This window comes from Camelus bactrianus, chromosome 32 (genome assembly GCF_048773025.1).
Source record: "Camelus bactrianus isolate YW-2024 breed Bactrian camel chromosome 32, ASM4877302v1, whole genome shotgun sequence".
In the NCBI taxonomy this organism is placed as follows: domain Eukaryota; kingdom Metazoa; phylum Chordata; class Mammalia; order Artiodactyla; family Camelidae; genus Camelus; species Camelus bactrianus.
This window is the reverse complement of record NC_133570.1, coordinates 436537-453212: the sequence shown is the minus strand read 5'-3', so window position 1 is coordinate 453212 and position 16676 is coordinate 436537. Positions and strand designations below refer to the sequence as shown.

Below are 16676 nucleotides of genomic sequence, written 5' to 3'. Positions count from 1 at the left end.
GGGTGCTAGGCAGCGTGCTGGCCAAGAACCATGACTTCGGAAGGTTTGGACTGTCAGTGTGTGTCCAGACAAAGATGCGGGAATGAGAGGTGGTGGGACAGCAGAGCTCACTAGGTCCTGCAGGGAAGGCCAGGGTGGGGGCAGCCGGGAGCTGAGGAGACCAGGAGGTGGGAGGTGAAGCTGACGTGGTTCAGGGGTGGCGACTTCCTGGGCCTGGGAGGGTGAGGGGGTCAGGGGCTGTGATGTGCATCCCTTCCCTGCAGCTTTGTGAGGTGTGAAATTATTTCCAAGTAAAAAGAAAAACACAAGCAGGCTTCTGAGTCTGCTTCCTGCACTGTCACTTAACCTCTCTGGGCCTTGATTTCCTCCTCTGTAAAATGGGCACAGAGTGTCTAATCAGGGCTTTTGTGTGAAGTGTGAAAAGCTAAGGGCAGGCTCTCAGTGCAGCCATGTCTCTGGAGATTCCGGCAGGTATGGGACAAAGCAGCAGCTAGCCTAGTAGGTACTACTTGCTTCATTCTGCAGATGACAGAACTAAGGCACAGAGAGGTTGAGTAATGGCCCTGGGACACACAGCGGGGAGTGGCCCGGTCACACACAGCTCTGCAGATCTTGCAGCCCGGACTGCCCACCGTGGATTGTGGTGAGGACTGAGGAGGCCTGTGAGCGGTGGGCGTGTGGGGAGCAGGAACAGGGGTGGATTGCCACGGCTGGCCTGTCTTGACGCCCGGTGACCCAACCCTGGTGGAGGGGAACAGCACAGGCAGCCCACTGGCCTGCTCCCCATCCAGGCGTCTTTCAAATCATCCGCCGGCTGGAGGGAAGGGGGACGCTGCAGTTTTGTCATCCTGTGCCAGCCCTTCGCCCCCCGCGGGGCACCTCTTTCCCATTCTGCATAGGAATGGGCATTACTGGGCTGTAAATGGTCAGCTCCGCCCCTCCTGCCCCCTCCCTGGGTTATCGGCCCAGAGGGATGGGGTCGGGGTGGGGGTGAGGCACCTGAGCCTGGCCGTGTGCCTGCCCCACCCCACAGGCAGGGCCGTGGTGTGTTTGCTGAGCCCGTCTCTCCCTGTCCCCAGATGAAGGTCACAGTGTCCAGAGGGGGCGACCACAACAGTGATGGTGACAGCTTCCGAGAAGCCACCAGCTCCCGGAGGAGCAGTTCTCGGGACCAGCTCAGTGACGTGAGTACCCCAGCCCCTCACCGCAACGTTCCTGGGTCCCCAGGGTGACCGCCGCAAGCCCTTTGCTTAGGGGCCCAGAGTCTCACTCGAGGATTTTGTGCTCACAATTAGCATTCGCCTTCATTAAAACATGATTTTTCACTAATTAGGACTTCCCTGTCGGGGGGGATTTAAATGAGGAACTACCATTCCGCACAGGCAGGAGCCGGTGGAGGCAGCTGTGTGGGGGGAGGGGGGGCTCTGTCCAGCTGGGGCTGGGCGCGGGGTGGGTGCCAGGTGGTCAGCAGCCCACCCCGCTCCACTTGCTTCCACGGGCAGAGTTGTGGTCTGGGAGGCAGGACTCCCGCCAGTGTGTTTACCAGGAAGGGCAGTGGGAAGTGCGTCTGGCCAGGCGAGTGGTCCTGCACTGCAGGGAACAAGCCGGAAGTTCTCCCACCCGCCCCGCGGACCGCCCTATCTGCTCAGGCCAGCGGCCTGCATGGTGAGGTGGCGGGAGGGTGCCCCTCTGAGGCAGGTGCCCCTCTGAGGCACAAGCTGGCCTGGATCCGGGGATACCCTTCGGTGTCCTGTCTGAAAGACAGGTCCCTGAGCTTAGGTCCCTGGGGGCACCAGCTTGGGGGGCCCCAGGGGCTCCCACTGGGGTTTGACCAGTGACGGGGGTGCTGGGTGGCCTTCCAGGGCCCCTGCGTCTCCCTAGAGCTTGGAAAGAGTGGATGGGGCTGGTGCAGCAAGGGCTAGGAGTGGGGGCAGAGGGGCCCAGCGGGGAGGACTCAGGCGAAAGGGTCCCCCAGGAGGAAGCTTCGCTCCTGGAAGAGGCCTTTGTCTCCTTGACCCCCAGCTGCAGAAGTGGCCGCGGAGCAGAGGTGGGTTTTCTGCCAGGCTAAATGGAACAAGTCTCTTCATTATCATTTAAATGGAGGCTGGGGGAGGGCGGACGCGGAGGCCGGGAGGAGGGCCTAATTGCCCGGCTCCGAGCTTGTAGCCACAAGACGGGAAAATAGGCTGGTAATTGTCTGGGGCCGCGGGGGCTGCCCTAGTTCGAACTCCTCTAATTGTCGGCCAGGATGAATGGAGAGATTCTGAGCACAGCAAGGGCCTGCGTGAAGGCGCATGCTCGTGGGCAGTTATGGTGCCTTAGCCACCCTCTTCAGCAGGGCCAGGGTCTGCCTGGGGAAGGGGGAGGGGTCCCCCAACCCCTGCTGAGCAGAGTGGAGCAGCCCAGGCTGCAGTGTCGCCTGCCCTCCCAGACGTCCCTGGGTCCCTCCTAGTGCATGCTGGACCCTGGTCTGTGGTTCCCACATCCCAGACAAGCCCGTTCTCGCCAACTGCTGGAGGTCCCCCTCACACACACCTGCCCAGCCAGTCACCACGTCCTGTCCTCCTATGCCTTGGAGGTCAGCCCTGGTGAACACCACCAGCCCTGGGGACCTTGTGAAACACACTTAACTGGTTTCTTTCGTCGGGTCAGAAATGCCCATTTGAGCCAGAGGGAGCCCCATCCAGCACTGGGTCACCCTCATGGGGCTTCCTGGGATGGCTGCCAGCCTCCAGGCCACAGCTGACCCATCTGACACCTGAGGCCCAAAGTTACCCGCCCAGCTCCTCCTCCAGGAAGCCTTCCCTGAGGTTCCCCGCTGGACCGCGTGACCCTGGGAGGCTGGTGGGTGACAAGGGACAAGTCGACCTGAGCATAGAGGAGTTTGACCCACGGCCCAGAACCATGTGTAGAACCCAGGGCTGGGTCTCTGGGAGGGGCCGAGACCTGGCCAAGGGTTGAGCCCATCCCTGAGGAACATCAGGGCTTTGCCTGCCTCTCTGTTGGGGTGACTCTGCTGGGCTGGACCACGTCTCCCGGGTCTGGGGGTGGCAGGTTCCTCATGAGGGTCCTCAGGGCTCCGTGATGCTCTGCTGTGTGGTCCCCAGCCCTCACGGCCCCCAGCCTAGAATGCCAGCAGAGACCCAGGAGTGGTCTTACTGGCCTGGCTTGGGCTCACAGTATCCTGCCAGGCAGGTTCTCTGACTGCTCAGGTCCTCGGGGGGAGGGTGGCCATCGAGGGGCTGCGACCCAGTTTCTAACTGTCCTTCTTCCTTCTCTGCAGAGCTCGGCGCAGGCGGTCTCAGGCAGAGGTTACTCCGTAAGTCTCCCGCTCTCCCACTGTCTGCTCCCCACATGCCCCTCGGGACCCCCGACTGTGCTGAACGTTGCCTCCAGGCTGGAAGTGGGGTTTGTACAGGGGTGGGGATGGGGCCAAAAGTGGGCCAATTCAGAGGGACCGTCACTCCCTCCCAGGGTCCTGCCCTGCAGCCCTGGCCTGCGAGGAGTGGGGGGTGGGGCAGGACACTCCACCTCTGCGGCCGGTGGGGCAGCGCTTGGTGTCGGGGGCCCCAGGCATGGAGCAGCGCCCCCCTGCGCTGACACCCTCTCCCCCGTCCATGCTCAGCCCAGGCCAGGGAGGCTGCACTGGGGCATGAGCCCCCTAGCTGTCGTCAGGGGTCTGGTAGGGGGAGGTCCAGGGGAAGGAAGGGGCAGGCCTGTGGCGGCTGATACTCCAGCTATGGCAGGGGCTACCCTCCCTGTCCCCCAGCCCCCTCCTCATATCCTCACGACTTTATTTCATTTCTCCTTAAGTATCAGGAGGAACGTTAATGACACCATAAACCCCAGAGCTCCATAAAGGCCGTTTCTGCAGATTTACAGCCATTTTGGCTCACTGGAGGGCAGGGGCCCAGGCTCCGCCTGCCTCATCCCCACAGCCCCTGATTTACTGCCAGTGCCCAAGTGCCAGGGTGTGACAGGCTGGCTCTCTAAATCACAGCGGCTTTTTATAGGATGTGTAATTAACCCATTAATTCCCCGGTGGTGGGGACAGCCATGGATCCCTGGCCCTTCCCTCCCCCAGCTCCCCAGCCCCCAGGGGCTGCCTTCTGCCTCCAACCTGGCCAGCCGTAGCGTCTACGAGTCGTTGACCGGGGGCGCTGCACACTTCTGGGTGGTGGTCCCAGGTGCCACCTGAGGGGAGTTCCCTGGGGAGGGCTCTGCCCTCCTTGGGCGGCCTTGGTGCTCTCAGCTGTTGTCACAGTCATGGTTGGCGGCCCCAGGCTGCTCCTGCCTCCCACAGACCTGGGCAGGCCGACCATGCCTACGGCCCCTGGGAGTTGACCATGTTGGCAAAGCGGCGTTCGGGCCAGGGCCTGGGCCAGGACCTGGCTCCAGGCGGGAACAGAGCAGGCAGACCTGCGCTGTCGGAGGCGACTGACAGTGACGCGCTGGGTGGTACAAATCGGGACTGCGGAAAGCTGGGACAGTGATGGGGACAGTGGGGGGCCAGAAGGCCCACCAGCACGCACCAGTCCCAGTGGGTCCAGGAGTCCTGAGGGGCTGGGCTTGGGGATGCCCTGTGCCGAGTCGTGGCTGAGAGACCCAGGGCCGCTGGGATCTCCCTTGGATGGCCCCTCTGATTCCACATCCCCACACGTCATTCATGGTCTTCTCCCCAGAACGTTGCTTTGAACGTTGCCTGGCGAAGACCCTGTGATTGACACGCCAGCTGCTTGCAGCTTAACCCCCCACAACCGCTGCACAGGAGTGACAGATGGCGTCAGGCAGGGCCCAGCCTGCTGCTGAGCCATGGGGGTCCCTGAACTGTCTGCAGACAGTCTGCAGGTGTGTCAGCTGGGCCCTGCTGCGTGCCGGCTGGCGCCGCAAGGGCATGTGGTCGACCTGGCCCTGGTAGTCCTCTGGTCCCCTTGGTGTGATGGCAGGTGGGGCTGCCCCGGGGCTGGAGGAGTGGGAACGGGGCCCAGAGGACCCTTGCCCAGCAGGTGGAGGCTCCGGGCTGGGGCCAGAGGGATAGGGCTTGGGGGCCAGCTGGGCCGAGCTCAGGGCAGCTGCACTCCAGCCTCCAGATACGGACCTCTCCGTGGGGCCCTCAAACTGGAGGGTGCACACTCAGGTGGGGCTGCTTCCATGTGGCTCTCAGCGGAAGGGGAGGGTGTGGGGTGCTTCCTTGTGTGTTGGCATGTGTGTTACATGCACGTGCCAGTGAGGTGGTGTCTCTGTGTGGCCGTGGTGGGGCTGCAGACCTGCACCCAGAAGGGTTGCATGTTTCTCTCTGGCCGTCAGTGTGAGTCGGGGTCTTGTCCTCTTGTGTATCTGTCTGGGGATGCCTGGATGTGTCTGTGGCTGTGGCAAATGTGTGTTTATGTGCTGGTGAGTGCGTCCATGCCACACGTGTGTGTCTGCATGTAAGTGTCCATCTAGGAGCCTGTGTCTGGGCGTGGCACGGTGCATCTGTGACTCTGCAGTATGTGTGTGTGTGTGTGTGTGTGTGTGTGTGATTTCTGGCCACATGACACTGCCTGTAGGTGTGTGCGTTGGCCCCTGTGCCCCTTACCACCTATGCGTGCCTACAGTTGGGGTCTCAGGCCCAAAGGGGTCATGCTAGGCCTCGCTTCTCCCGGACAGCACCCCCCACGCCTGTGCTAAGTGATGTGGGACGTCTGTCATCTGACCTGGTTTATAGACCGTACTTAAAGGGGGTTAATTTGCCAAGGTTTATCCCCAGCAAATCCCCAATTATTGCTCATCCTCCCCCACTTCTGTCCCGAAAGCTCAGTGCGGCCTCCCAGCACGCCATCAGATGTTCATTAGTGCCATCAAATTAGTTAGGAAGTCATTTTCTTCATTTGGCAGCTTGTGACCAAGGACGTGTGGATTCCTGTCCCCTGCGGCAGGGGACTTGGGAGTTTTCGCTACTAAAAAGCAATGAGGATCTAGGTGCCTACTGAGGCAGAGAGGCCCGCCCTGCCCCAGTGTGTGGAGTGTTCTGGAAGGGGGCCTGTGCCCACCGCAGGCACCCCTGTCAGGAGGGGCCTCTGCTCGGGGCCGTACTCTGAGCTGAGATTCAGGGCCGGGTGGGCCACTGACTCCAGACACGCCCCAGCGCCCCCTCAGCCCTCTCCCACCCAGCACCAGCCTCCACAGGCCCCTGGTCACCGTGGGCAGGAAGATCGGGCCTTCCCTCCGTCTTACCGCGCCCTGAGCCCACAGCATTGGCGCCCACTTGGCCGCAGGCCTTCAAGTGCCTCTCCCACCCCACCGCTTGTTGGCTCACCTTTCCCATCCCTTGGGGACAGCGCTCGCCCGCACATCAGGGCACATTTCGTAGTCCCTCCTCCCCTCAGCAGCATCTACTGAGCGTCCCCTGCACCCGTCAGCAGTGCTGGGAAGGGGCCAACCAGCCAGCTTCCCGGCCCCGGGGCTCCTGATCTAGGGGAGAAGGTGCTGAACAAAGCAGCTAAGTGTGGTCCCCAGGGAGGTGGTGAGTGCTGTGGAGGGACGGGACGGGGAGGGGTAGGCAAGGGGTGGCCCGAAGCCTCCCAGCCTCGCCCGGACACAGGGAGCAGCTGTGCAAAGACCCTGCGGCGGGAAGGCCTGGGTGAGGCTCCGACTCTGGTTCCCAGCAGAGCAGTGGTGGGTTGGGAGGAAGCAGCAAGTGCCTGCACCCCAGGCCAGCAGCCTGGAGGCGGAGGTGTGCCTGTGAGAGAGCGGCCTCCAGACTAGGTGCGGAAGGGCACAGGCCGCCCACGGCCCACCTGGACCGGCAGGGCCCACCTGCCAAACCTGCCAGGGCAGCCCCTCCCCCGTCGCACACAAGGCATAATTAGCTGATTGGCTTGATTGCTTTCAGGGGATTTCTGTTAATCACCCATCACCAACCGTGGCACCTCCTCTGGGTCTCGGGGGCCTCCACACCCCAGGCCCCTGGCCCAGGTGGGTGTCCTCAGATGCCATGCAGCCCAGCTGGTGCCCCATGGAGGAAGGCTGCTGCGGCCTGTGGCTTGCCCCTGGCTGGGCCCTTCGCTCAGAGCCGGGCGGCAGGGCACAGTTACAACTAACAGCCGGCAGGGCCCCGACAGAGCGGGCCCAAGGCTGGCACTGTGTCGGTCCTTCAGTTGCTGAGAAAGTCTCGCAGGGCAGGCGGGGCGCAGGAACGCACTGCGGAAATACCGCAACATCTGGGGCCTCCAGAGAGTCCAAGGCCAAGGCTGGGGTCAGGGAAGTCTCCTTTACTCCCCTGCCTGGGGCTTGCTCCCAGCGGGTGGCAGGTGACAGTCCGAGAGCGGGAGCCGGGAGTGGGCGCCAGGAGCAGGTGGGAGCAGTGCCGTGGCTTCGTAAGCCCCCGGTCACCTGGGGTGGGGGGGTGCTGTGGACAGCAGATGTCTGCCGAGCACCAGAGCCCCGCCGCGGACCAGGCTCTGCCTGGGTGCAGCAACAGGCCAGGCCAGCCTGCTCAGGGCCGCGTCCCATCCGCCCAGCATGCGCGATCCCCAGTCCGTGCAGCCCATGTGTGCCCGTGAATGTGCACCCCTTCCTCCTGGAAGGGTCATCGGGCTTCATGCTCAGGTTTCTCCCCAGGGACACACTCTGGCAGGAGGGGCGCAGCCCTGCCTTCTGGGAACCCCAGGTGTGGGCTCGGGAGGGCAGAGCAGGTGGCCCCCGGGGGATGGGGTGCCGAGCTCTGGGTACCCAGATGGTTTCCGTGTGGGCCAGGGACAGTCGTGGTTAGAAATGAGATAATTGCTGGGGAACTCAGCTCTAGGAAGCATCAGACAGCAGAAGGGCGGGTGGGCTGGCAGAGTTGCCTGGGGCCCCTGAGCCGTCCTGAGGCCTGCCTGCCCCACCACACTCACCCTGGGGGCAGCACAGGCCCCCCCCCCCCAGACGGCAGAGCCCTCTGCTGCCCTGGCCGGTGTGGGCCTCTGCTGACCCGCACAGTGTGCGGCTCTGTAGCGCAGGCTCCGCCTTTACGAGGCAGGTTTATGACATCCATTACCCTGCTCCTTGGGCCACTTCCGAGCAGCCATAATTTGTACAAAAGCAATAAAAACCCGTCAGCCTCTCCCTGGAGTCGGGGGAGCTGCATTCTCCTTCCACCTTTAAGCACAAGACAGTCCTTAAGCCGGCGGCTGGGAAGTGGCCACTGCTCAGGGGTCAGCAGAGACGGCGGGTGTGCGGTGGGCAGTGTCCTTACTTGTGATGCAACCCCAGCCCAGGCCTGGCCTGCCTGTCAGGGGATCCACCTGTCCTCCCATTCTTCTGTCCAGCCAGCCTTCCCTCAGCTCACCTCTCAGGGTCCCTGGGGTGCAGCTATAGCCCACATTTGAGCAGTTGGAGAACATGGAAGTCCTTCCCTGTGGGTTGGTAGAGAGCCCCTGTGTCCCCCCGGCCCTGTCTTCAGCGTGTGTCCTGGATAGCCGGTGGGTAGGGAGTGGCCAGCACCATCCTTGAGCTGGTGGTGAGGGACTTGGAACGTGGCACGTGGATACATCCATGGTTGTTATTCCCAGGGAAGCAGACCTGATGTGGAGATTGACAGGGGTAAGGCTTGATTTTGTGGTCTGCGCCCTTAGGAGGAGGGGCGGGAGGGGAGATTGCCCAGGGCAGCTGGACCGTTCATCGTGGTCCTGGGTCAGTGGATGGGGCACCAGGAGGGGTGTGGCCTTGGGGGCCTCTGCTCCCGAGCTTCCTGTGGGCAGGCGCTGCAGGGGCCACTCCACAGCTGGTTCTTCCTAAAGGGCGTCTCGGCGCTGCATCAGGGGACCCTCAGATAGAGCAGGGACTGAACAAGTGGTAAGAGGAGCAGGTGACCTGCACAGTGCTGTAAATGTCAGCAGTGCCGGCAGAGGGGTGCTGGGTGTGGGGGCGCTGCCGACGGTGGGGTGCGGAGTATGGGGGAGGGTACTAGACTTCGAGGGCTGCTGTCGGGGGAGGGGTTCCGGTATGGGGGAAGGAGCGCTCAAGGATTCTGGATTTTATTGGCATGAGCCGTTCCGAGTGGAGCGGCGTGTGTCTGACCACTCTCCTGGCCTGGGCAGTCGCATGGACGCATTGCTGTGTCTGGCCAGCCTCTGCAGGCAGCTGAGTCCCTCACTCTGCTGCCCCACATGGAGGTCAGCCCGGCCAGGGTGGGTGTGCACCAGGCAGGCCAGGGCAGCCCAGGGAACAAGGGATGGGCATCTTGGAGGGTCCTGGGGACCCACCCTCCTGGCCAGGAAACATCCCACCCCCACCCCTCTGTCCTGCCAGATGCTGGAGGGGAGGAGGCACCCTGTGCTCCCTGGGAGTTCCCATCCCAGCATCTTGGCCCTGAGCTTGTGTGTACTGGGGTGGGGAGGCCATCCAAGAGCCCCCATGGGTCACAGTCAAGCTGGGATGTCACAGATCTGGACAGCTGCTTGCCCCTAGGGCTTTGGGCATTGAAGAGTTAGTGCTTGACCCAGCAGGATGGCTTGGCCCTCCAGCTCAGTCAATACTCTGGCTCCTGGTTCTGCTGTATCAGGAACACTGCCAGAGCTGCCTGCAAAGGTCACATGTGGCCTCAGGTGCTGAGCAGGGGAGGGGCAGGGATGGCAGTGCCAGAGGCCACTAGCCCCCGCCTGCCTGGGGGCTGCACCGCAGTCCAAGGTTCTGCAAAGCCCTGCCAGGGATGAGGGGCCGACTGGGCAGGGCCCAGCAGGGTCTCAGGTTGGGAGAGGAGGAGGGGGAGGGGGAGCTGCCACCAGGCTGGGTGCCACCCGGTGCCTCAATCTTCTCATCTGTGAGAAGGTGGAGCCGCGGTACCCGCCGCAGAGGGCTGTGGGCAGAATAAACGGGCCTGCCAGGCACCTGCTGTTACTGCCAGCTCCCTCGCTCTGCACTGTGGGGCGGGTCGCTGTCACCCGCCACGTGTCTGCCTGTGGCATCACTGAGGGCTGTGGCCTCTACGCCGCCCGTCCTGGGGCCCTGCTCCACTGGGCTGCAGCAGAGCAAGTCTCGGCGTCCCTACCCTGGTTGGGGGACAGTGGCAGAAAGCAGATACGTCAGCGGCAGGTACTTCCAGACCACGCTGGCTGCTGTGGTGGCATCTGGTGGCAACCGTGGCGGGGGGTCAGGTCAGCACCCCAGGAAGAACAGCAGGAAAGTCAGGCTGAGGGCAGATGCAAGGTGGGGTGCAGGTGCGCCAGGGCCCCAGGGGAGGAAGGGAGGGCCCTCCGGCTCACGGCCTCAGCAGGGCTTGTCCCAGCCGCCCGAGCACACCGGGCCCTTTGGCGCTCCTCAGTGAGTCGCCCCTTGGGAGCTATGGGGAGTGGTTAGCAAGGGGGACTGGATGCTGGGAGGTGCTCTGCTCCAGCTTGGGGCCTGGAGCCCCAGGCTGGGTTTTCCGGGCCCCAGGGCAGGGTGATGTGGGTGTGTCTTGTGCTGTCATCAAGCAAGGGTTGGCTTTAGTGGCAGGAGAGCATTCGCTCATGAAAAACCCTCCAGTCTCTGTGGCATTTTGCAACCGTCTTTAAACCTTCCCCACTCCCATTATTTTATTTCAAACTGGCAGCAACCTGGTGAAGAGGCACCAGCCACTGAGAGGCAGAAGCTGGGGTGCACACGGCAGCCCCCTGACCAGAGAACATCCCCACCCAGCACATGCGGGGTGCGCCTTCTGTGGACCCCAGGTTTGCGCCCCCTGGTCACTTTGCAGGGACTGCCAGGGAAGCCACTCCAGATGCCCTCTGGGGCCCCTGCCCTGCAAGCCCCTCTGGCTCCATGCGGAGCCCCTGGCTTCCACACAGGGTCCCATTCCTCCCCTGCTCTCCACGTGGAAGTCTCCAGACACTCTAGACTCCACTGGCACCCCAGAGCTGTCTTGTCACACCCCACTGCTCTGTGAGCTCATCTCTGGGGGCTCTCCTGCCCGCCATGGTGTGGCCGGGCTGCAGGCCACAGGCGCTCACCTGGCTCCTGGGAGGGAATGGGCTCAGCCTCTCCAGGACAGCTTAAGGCCCTACATGGGGGCCTCCCAGTGGTGCAGTGGGATGGCTCGGGGCTCCTAGTGGGCAAAGAAGCCATGGGGCTGGCTTGGGTGCGGTCCTCCCCTGGGGACCTCTCCAGAGGGTGGCCTGCGGGGAAGGGAGTGTGACGCCAAGCCTTGGACGGCATTGTCACTCTCAAGTGTCCTCTGGGCTGGGACCACACATGGTATGGACTCTGGGGGGGCTTGTGGGGGCCACCACAGCCCCCTCACCTCTGCCGGGCCCTCCCCAGCCTCCTCCCTCTCCCCTCCAGACAGGGGACAGCTTCTGCCCCTGGACCCCTCTTCCCACCCATCTTGGCCTGCAGGCAGCACCTGGGGCAACTGCAGAGGGGTAGGGGTGGCGGGCCCACTCCCCTCCTGGCCCCTGCGGTCCCTCTAGTGGGGGCTCACCATGGCTTCCGGCCCCTGCTAGCCCCCAGGGCTTCCTCGCCCCTTACATCACCTGGGTGGCTAATTCCCTGCTGCTAGTTGAGGTCCCCAAGTGGGTCTGCCTTTCTGCCTGGACCCTGATCACAAGTTGGTCAGCCGCAGGCAGGCCCCAACCCCTCAGATTAGCCCAGAGCAATGAGGCCCCCCAGAGGCCTTGACCTCCCTCACACCTTCAGGCATTGTGAGCCAAAGGCCTCACCATCCTGTCCCTGGAAGCTGACACAGATGTTCTGGACAAGCCTGCAGGAACCCTCAAGGCAGCAGCCAGATGTGCCAGGAGCCACAGCTGGAGGGGTGGTCAGTCCGGGGAGCAGGTGGATGACAGACTGGGCTGCTGGGAAGCTGAAATTCAGTGCTGTGGAACAGGCGGGGCTTCTGGGACACAGGAGGCTGGGAATTAATGTTAACACTGTTCTGGTGAAGACTTTCTGTGTTGATAAATAATTCATAAGGCAGTTAGCGCTCCGAGTCTGACAACACGAGAATATATTAATACAGTCGACTCCACGAAAGGTCAGCCGCACGCGGCGGGCGGGGCCGGGGCCGCCTTTTATGCGTTCTCTGACACGGGCTCGTTCGTCATTCCAGCCCAGCAAGGGCTGCGCCTGGAGAGCCGCTCATGAGGGAAAGTGGGAGCAGGGCGGCGTGACACGTAGTCCGCGGGGCAGAGGGAGAGGGGGCCTGAGGTGAGGCCCCCGAGACCGGAGCAGAGGGTCCCCTGCCCCTGCAGCTTGCGTGGGGCCGGGGATGGGCGGGGAGAGTCGCACAGGGACCCCCAGCACTGCTGGCCATCCCCAGGCGTTGGTGGTTCCCTCACTGTGGTCCAGGTGCCGCTCCAGGCCCCAAGGTCAGAGGATTCAAGAAAACCCAGAAGTCCCTGCTCTGGTGGGGGCCACGGAGGGAGGGGCAGATGGGAAAGAGAAGTCAGAGGTGTGGTGTGTCAGCAGAGTGCACGGAGCCAATGAAGCCGGAAGGGGAGAGGGTGTGGCGGGGCGCCAGTGTAGGTCTGGAGGAGCAGCCTGGCCTCTTGGGGTACCTGGGGGACGGGCTCTCCTCAGGGGACCAGCATGAAAGGGCCCCGCCCATTGTGTGAGTGTGTGTGTGCAGGCCAGCGTGCATGTGTGGCTGGCAGGCGTGGGGGGGTGGTGCCAGGTCAGCTGGTGGCCCTTGGGGCCTGTGGAGGTTTGGGGACATCACGTTTGCCCCAGGAGTGAGACGCTTTTGGCTGCTGCTGTCACCAGGAGCTGCCAGCGGGGACAGATGAGGCACCGAGCGGGGGATGGGAGGTGGAGGGATAGATAGGTTGGGCCCCTCTGGGGGCAGAGTATTTGCTCACAGGACAGGCGGAGGCTTCCGGGGACTCAGGGAGGGCTCCCTGGAAGGACGGGGCTGCGCCAGCTGCAGCAGGAGATGGCAGCCTGGTGGAGGTGCCCTCCGTGCCTGTGGTCACAGCATCCTGCATCACCCCTCAGGGTGGGGGCCACATGGCCCCAGCACAGAACTAGAAAGCAGAGAGTGCGCCTCGATGAAGCAGAGGGGAAGAGAGAAGTCATCTAGGGAAAATGAGTCCGTTCCGAATGGGAGCGGCGAGCCTGGGTCCGCCGGCCGCCGGGCGAGTCCCAGCGTGGCTCCGCGAAGCCGGGGCCTCGGGGTCTCCCAGCGCACCCTCGTCTGGAAAAGCACCCGCAGAGCGATGCCCCAGTTGTTGATGGCCTTGGTAACCGGAGAAAATGAAAAGTCATTTTGTGTTTTTCATAGCCGTTAGGGTCAAGGCTCTGGAGATACCAGGCAGGTTTTCATCTTCGTGAACTTCATCTCCCGGAACATTCCAGAATCGTGTGAGGTGCTGAGCAGTGCTGTGGGGACAGCCCGCAGCACAGGCAGTGCCCCCACTCTGCGCTCCCAGAGCTCCTTAAGACCCCGGGTGGGGCAGTTCACAGGTCAGTGGTCAGAGCTCATGTCATCATCCGTCCACTCGCTCATTCATTCATTCATTCGTGCATCCATGCCCACGCCGTACTGCAGGAATGAGATCTTTGTTCTCAGGGAAACTGGGTTCAGTGGAATGAGACTGATGATACACAAACTAGCAGCTAATTGAAGCCGGTTGCAGAGCAAGGGCAGGACTGTGAATCGGCGCTCTGTGGGGTGCTGCTTGACCAGAGCCCTGGGAAGAGCGAAGAGGCCAGATTGGCAGGGATGTGGGGGCTAGGCAGCAGGCAGGTCGCACAGGCCAGGCATGGGAAGGACCAGAATTCTGTTCCAGGTCCTCCTGAGACTGGCAAGTTAGGAGGGTGGCTTTTTCTGGGCTGGCCTCCCTTCTGACCAGGCACTGACTCCACCACAGACTCTCCCCACTGAGGACAGGCCAGGCACTGACCACTCGTAAGCTGCGGTGTCCACAGCGACAGCTCAGACTTGAGGCCCAGGGTGGTGCCAGGCTGCCCTCAAGCCCTGCACCATGTCACTTTGCATTCCCCCAGAGTGCTCTCAGCCAAGTCTGAAAATGCAGGAGGAGGCCCTGAGGCACCCCCTGGTCCCCCAGGGCCCTGAGAAATCCACCGCCCAGCCACAGGACTGTTTCTTCTCAGCTGGGTGTGGTGGCCTCTGTGCCCTACCCCCCAGACCACTGCCTAGACCACAGGCCACCCTGAGCTCCCCACAGGGCCAAGGGTGGGAAGGGGCTGTGCACTCTGGCCCTCCCGGCCGGGAGGGGCCGTGGGGCATGCACACAAGTGGCGTGGGGGAAGCACCTGGCCAGGGCGGGTTTTGTCCCCACCTGTAACAGATGGCGGCCCTCCCTCCCACATGCACCTGCGTGGTCCCAGCTGCGCATCTCTGCTCAGTGGGTCTCACTCACCATCAGCTCCCAGAAGCAGCCTGCTCTCGGGCTATTAGGATGCAGTCACTTAATTGCTCGTTAATTGGGTAATTAGTGCTTTGTTTTGCTTTAAAGCCTAAACACTCATAAAAAGTGAATTAGCTGAGTAAACAAGAATGGAATTTTTCAGGATCCGCCCTTCGTTATCCTGCATAAGTAATCAGGCCTGACTGTGACTTCCTGGGCCGAGGTGGCCAAGGGTCCTTTGAGAGGCAGTGCTGAGACCTAGGTCCAGTCTCAGCCACCACGAGGGAGCCACTGGTGTGGGGCCCTGACCAAATGGGCCAGGCTAAGACTGTGGGCTCCCTGAGCCCAGCCACTCAGCCTCAGCACTCACCTCTGTGAGCAGGTGGGCCTGGGGGGAACGAGTGACGTGTGTAGACGTGACCCCAGTGAACAAACACAGTGTCAGCCCCATGCCCTGTGGTTTTCTGGGCCTCTGCCACCAGCAGGATGTCAGAGAGACTCCCCTCCCCTCCCCTCCCCTGCCCCCACTCCTGCCAGCCCCACGGTCCCAGGACTGCCGCCCAGCAGAGCCCAGACCCCAGCACAGTTGACCAGGGCACAGGGCCCGCTGGGGTCTAGACCCAGCTCCCAGCCCCTGCTCACTGGCCACGTGGCCATGAGCAAGTCCCTTTACCCTTTGAGCCTCTGCTTTCTCCTCTGTGAAATGGACTTACACACTGTGAGGGCTGGCGGCCACAGGTCCCACCTGGAGCAGCGCCTGCCAGGTATATTGCCCAGCGCTTCAGACCCAGTCACCCGATGATCCCACAGCCTCCCCATTCCACAGTCGAGACAACTGGTGATCCCCAGGGGAGGGCCAGTGGCCTCCCTGCCCCCAGGTCTACCCCTGAGGGGGAGGGGAAGCCCAGCCAAAAGCTTTATTTACATGATTGAGGTGAGGATACAAGGGTGAAAAATGGCCTTTCCACCTACTCCAGACAGTGAAGGAACAGCAGTGCCTTCTCCCAGGCTGCTCCCGCCGGCTGGGGCTCATAGCCTTATTTGGCTCCACATTTTAGCTGAATCACTTAATTGGCATGTGTTCGACATCGCAAAGGAGCGTTTGCAGCAGAAACGAAGGGGACACCTCAAGCCTTTCCTAGTGAAGGATGGATTTCTGCCCGGGTGGGGTCACTCTGCTCCCTCGGTGGAGCCGCCCCTCCCTTCCCCCAGTTCTTCCAGGGCGACTCCGACACGCAGAATGTTAAAGAAGCCGGTGTGCGGGGCCACGGCAGGGCGGGAGCCTGAGCACAGACACGGACTGACCGCATAATCGGTGCTCCTGGGCCACACACGTGGGGCCACGTGGCCCCATGGCAGGAGGATGCCCAGTCTCGGCACATGCATGCGCACGGCACATGTGAGCCATGAGGACATACCCAGCGAGCGCTGCCGCCCACACCAAGGACTGGTGCCAGGCAGTTCCCAGGTGTCCCAGGCACGCCTCTGGCCACGTGGGTGCAGCCCAGGATTGGGTTCAGCACTGACTGCCCAGCAGCTCAGACCTTCCTCACCCCAACGCCCAGGTGGGCTGAACAACGTCCTGTCACCTTCTGCTCACACCCAGGCCACAGATCCTGCCAACTTTTTTCAGTTTGTGCTGTTCTGGTCTTTGCAGGTGACAGTGCCCACTGGGAGCGTGTCCCAGGCTGGGAAGGAGGGGCAGACCCTCCTTTGCCTCCGGCAGCTCTATAAGCAGCTCATGCACTACAGCTGGGGCAGGAGCCCAGCCCGCCTCCTGAGCGCCAGGCCGTGCGCCACCCCTCAGCCCTCTCTGACCCCTGGATCGAGGCAAGGCCGCCTGAGTGAGAAGCTGGAGGACAGAAGCAGGGCAGGGGGTGGCTTCATGCCTTCCCCCAGCCACCTTCCTCAAGGGCAGCCCTTCACCTCTGTCCATTGCACAGTGGAGGCTCCGAAGTGATCAGGAGGGTCCCACTCTGTCCCCACAGGTGTCTCAGGGCCAGGTCTGGATGCTGGAACATCTGATGGGAGCAGAGGCTCAGCAGCAGGTCTCCTTGCCGATGAATTTTTCATGCCTTTGTTTGAGAACTGGGAGATGGACAGCCTCTCCCAGCTCTGCTGTGAAGTGGTCGTCAACGCTCACACAAAGAGAAGAAAAGGCTTGTTTCTATTGCTGCCGAATGACCATGCTGACTTGTGTCCCCAGTCATGGAGGGTGATGAGCGACCTTCACCTCAAGCAAGCTGTTGCCCAGGTTTCTGAAAGAGACTTAGTGATGGAGTCCAAGCTCTCCAGACCTGTGCAGGTGCCCCTAGGGGAGCAGGCACTGTCAGGAGAGGAGGTGTCTGTGCCCAGGCACCATGGAGG

The 16676-nt window shown here is 62.5% G+C and overlaps 1 protein-coding gene across 16 annotated transcripts in view; it reads left to right on the top strand.

Annotated features, from left to right (window-relative positions):
• The window catches only part of FBRSL1 (fibrosin like 1), an 81284-nt gene that overhangs the window by 30461 nt on the left and 34147 nt on the right, over window positions 1-16676 (top strand). For 14 of the 16 annotated variants that reach the window (XM_074356542.1, XM_074356541.1, XM_074356544.1 and 11 more), the window contains 2 exons: window positions 1080-1184; window positions 3284-3319. In XM_074356542.1, the coding sequence (XP_074212643.1) occupies window positions 1080-1184; window positions 3284-3319 (141 nt within the window). Of the gene's footprint in view, window positions 1-475; window positions 644-1079; window positions 1185-3283; window positions 3320-16676 lie in introns of those variants that run through there. The other 2 variants (XM_074356546.1, XM_074356543.1) reach the window with 2 other exon arrangements.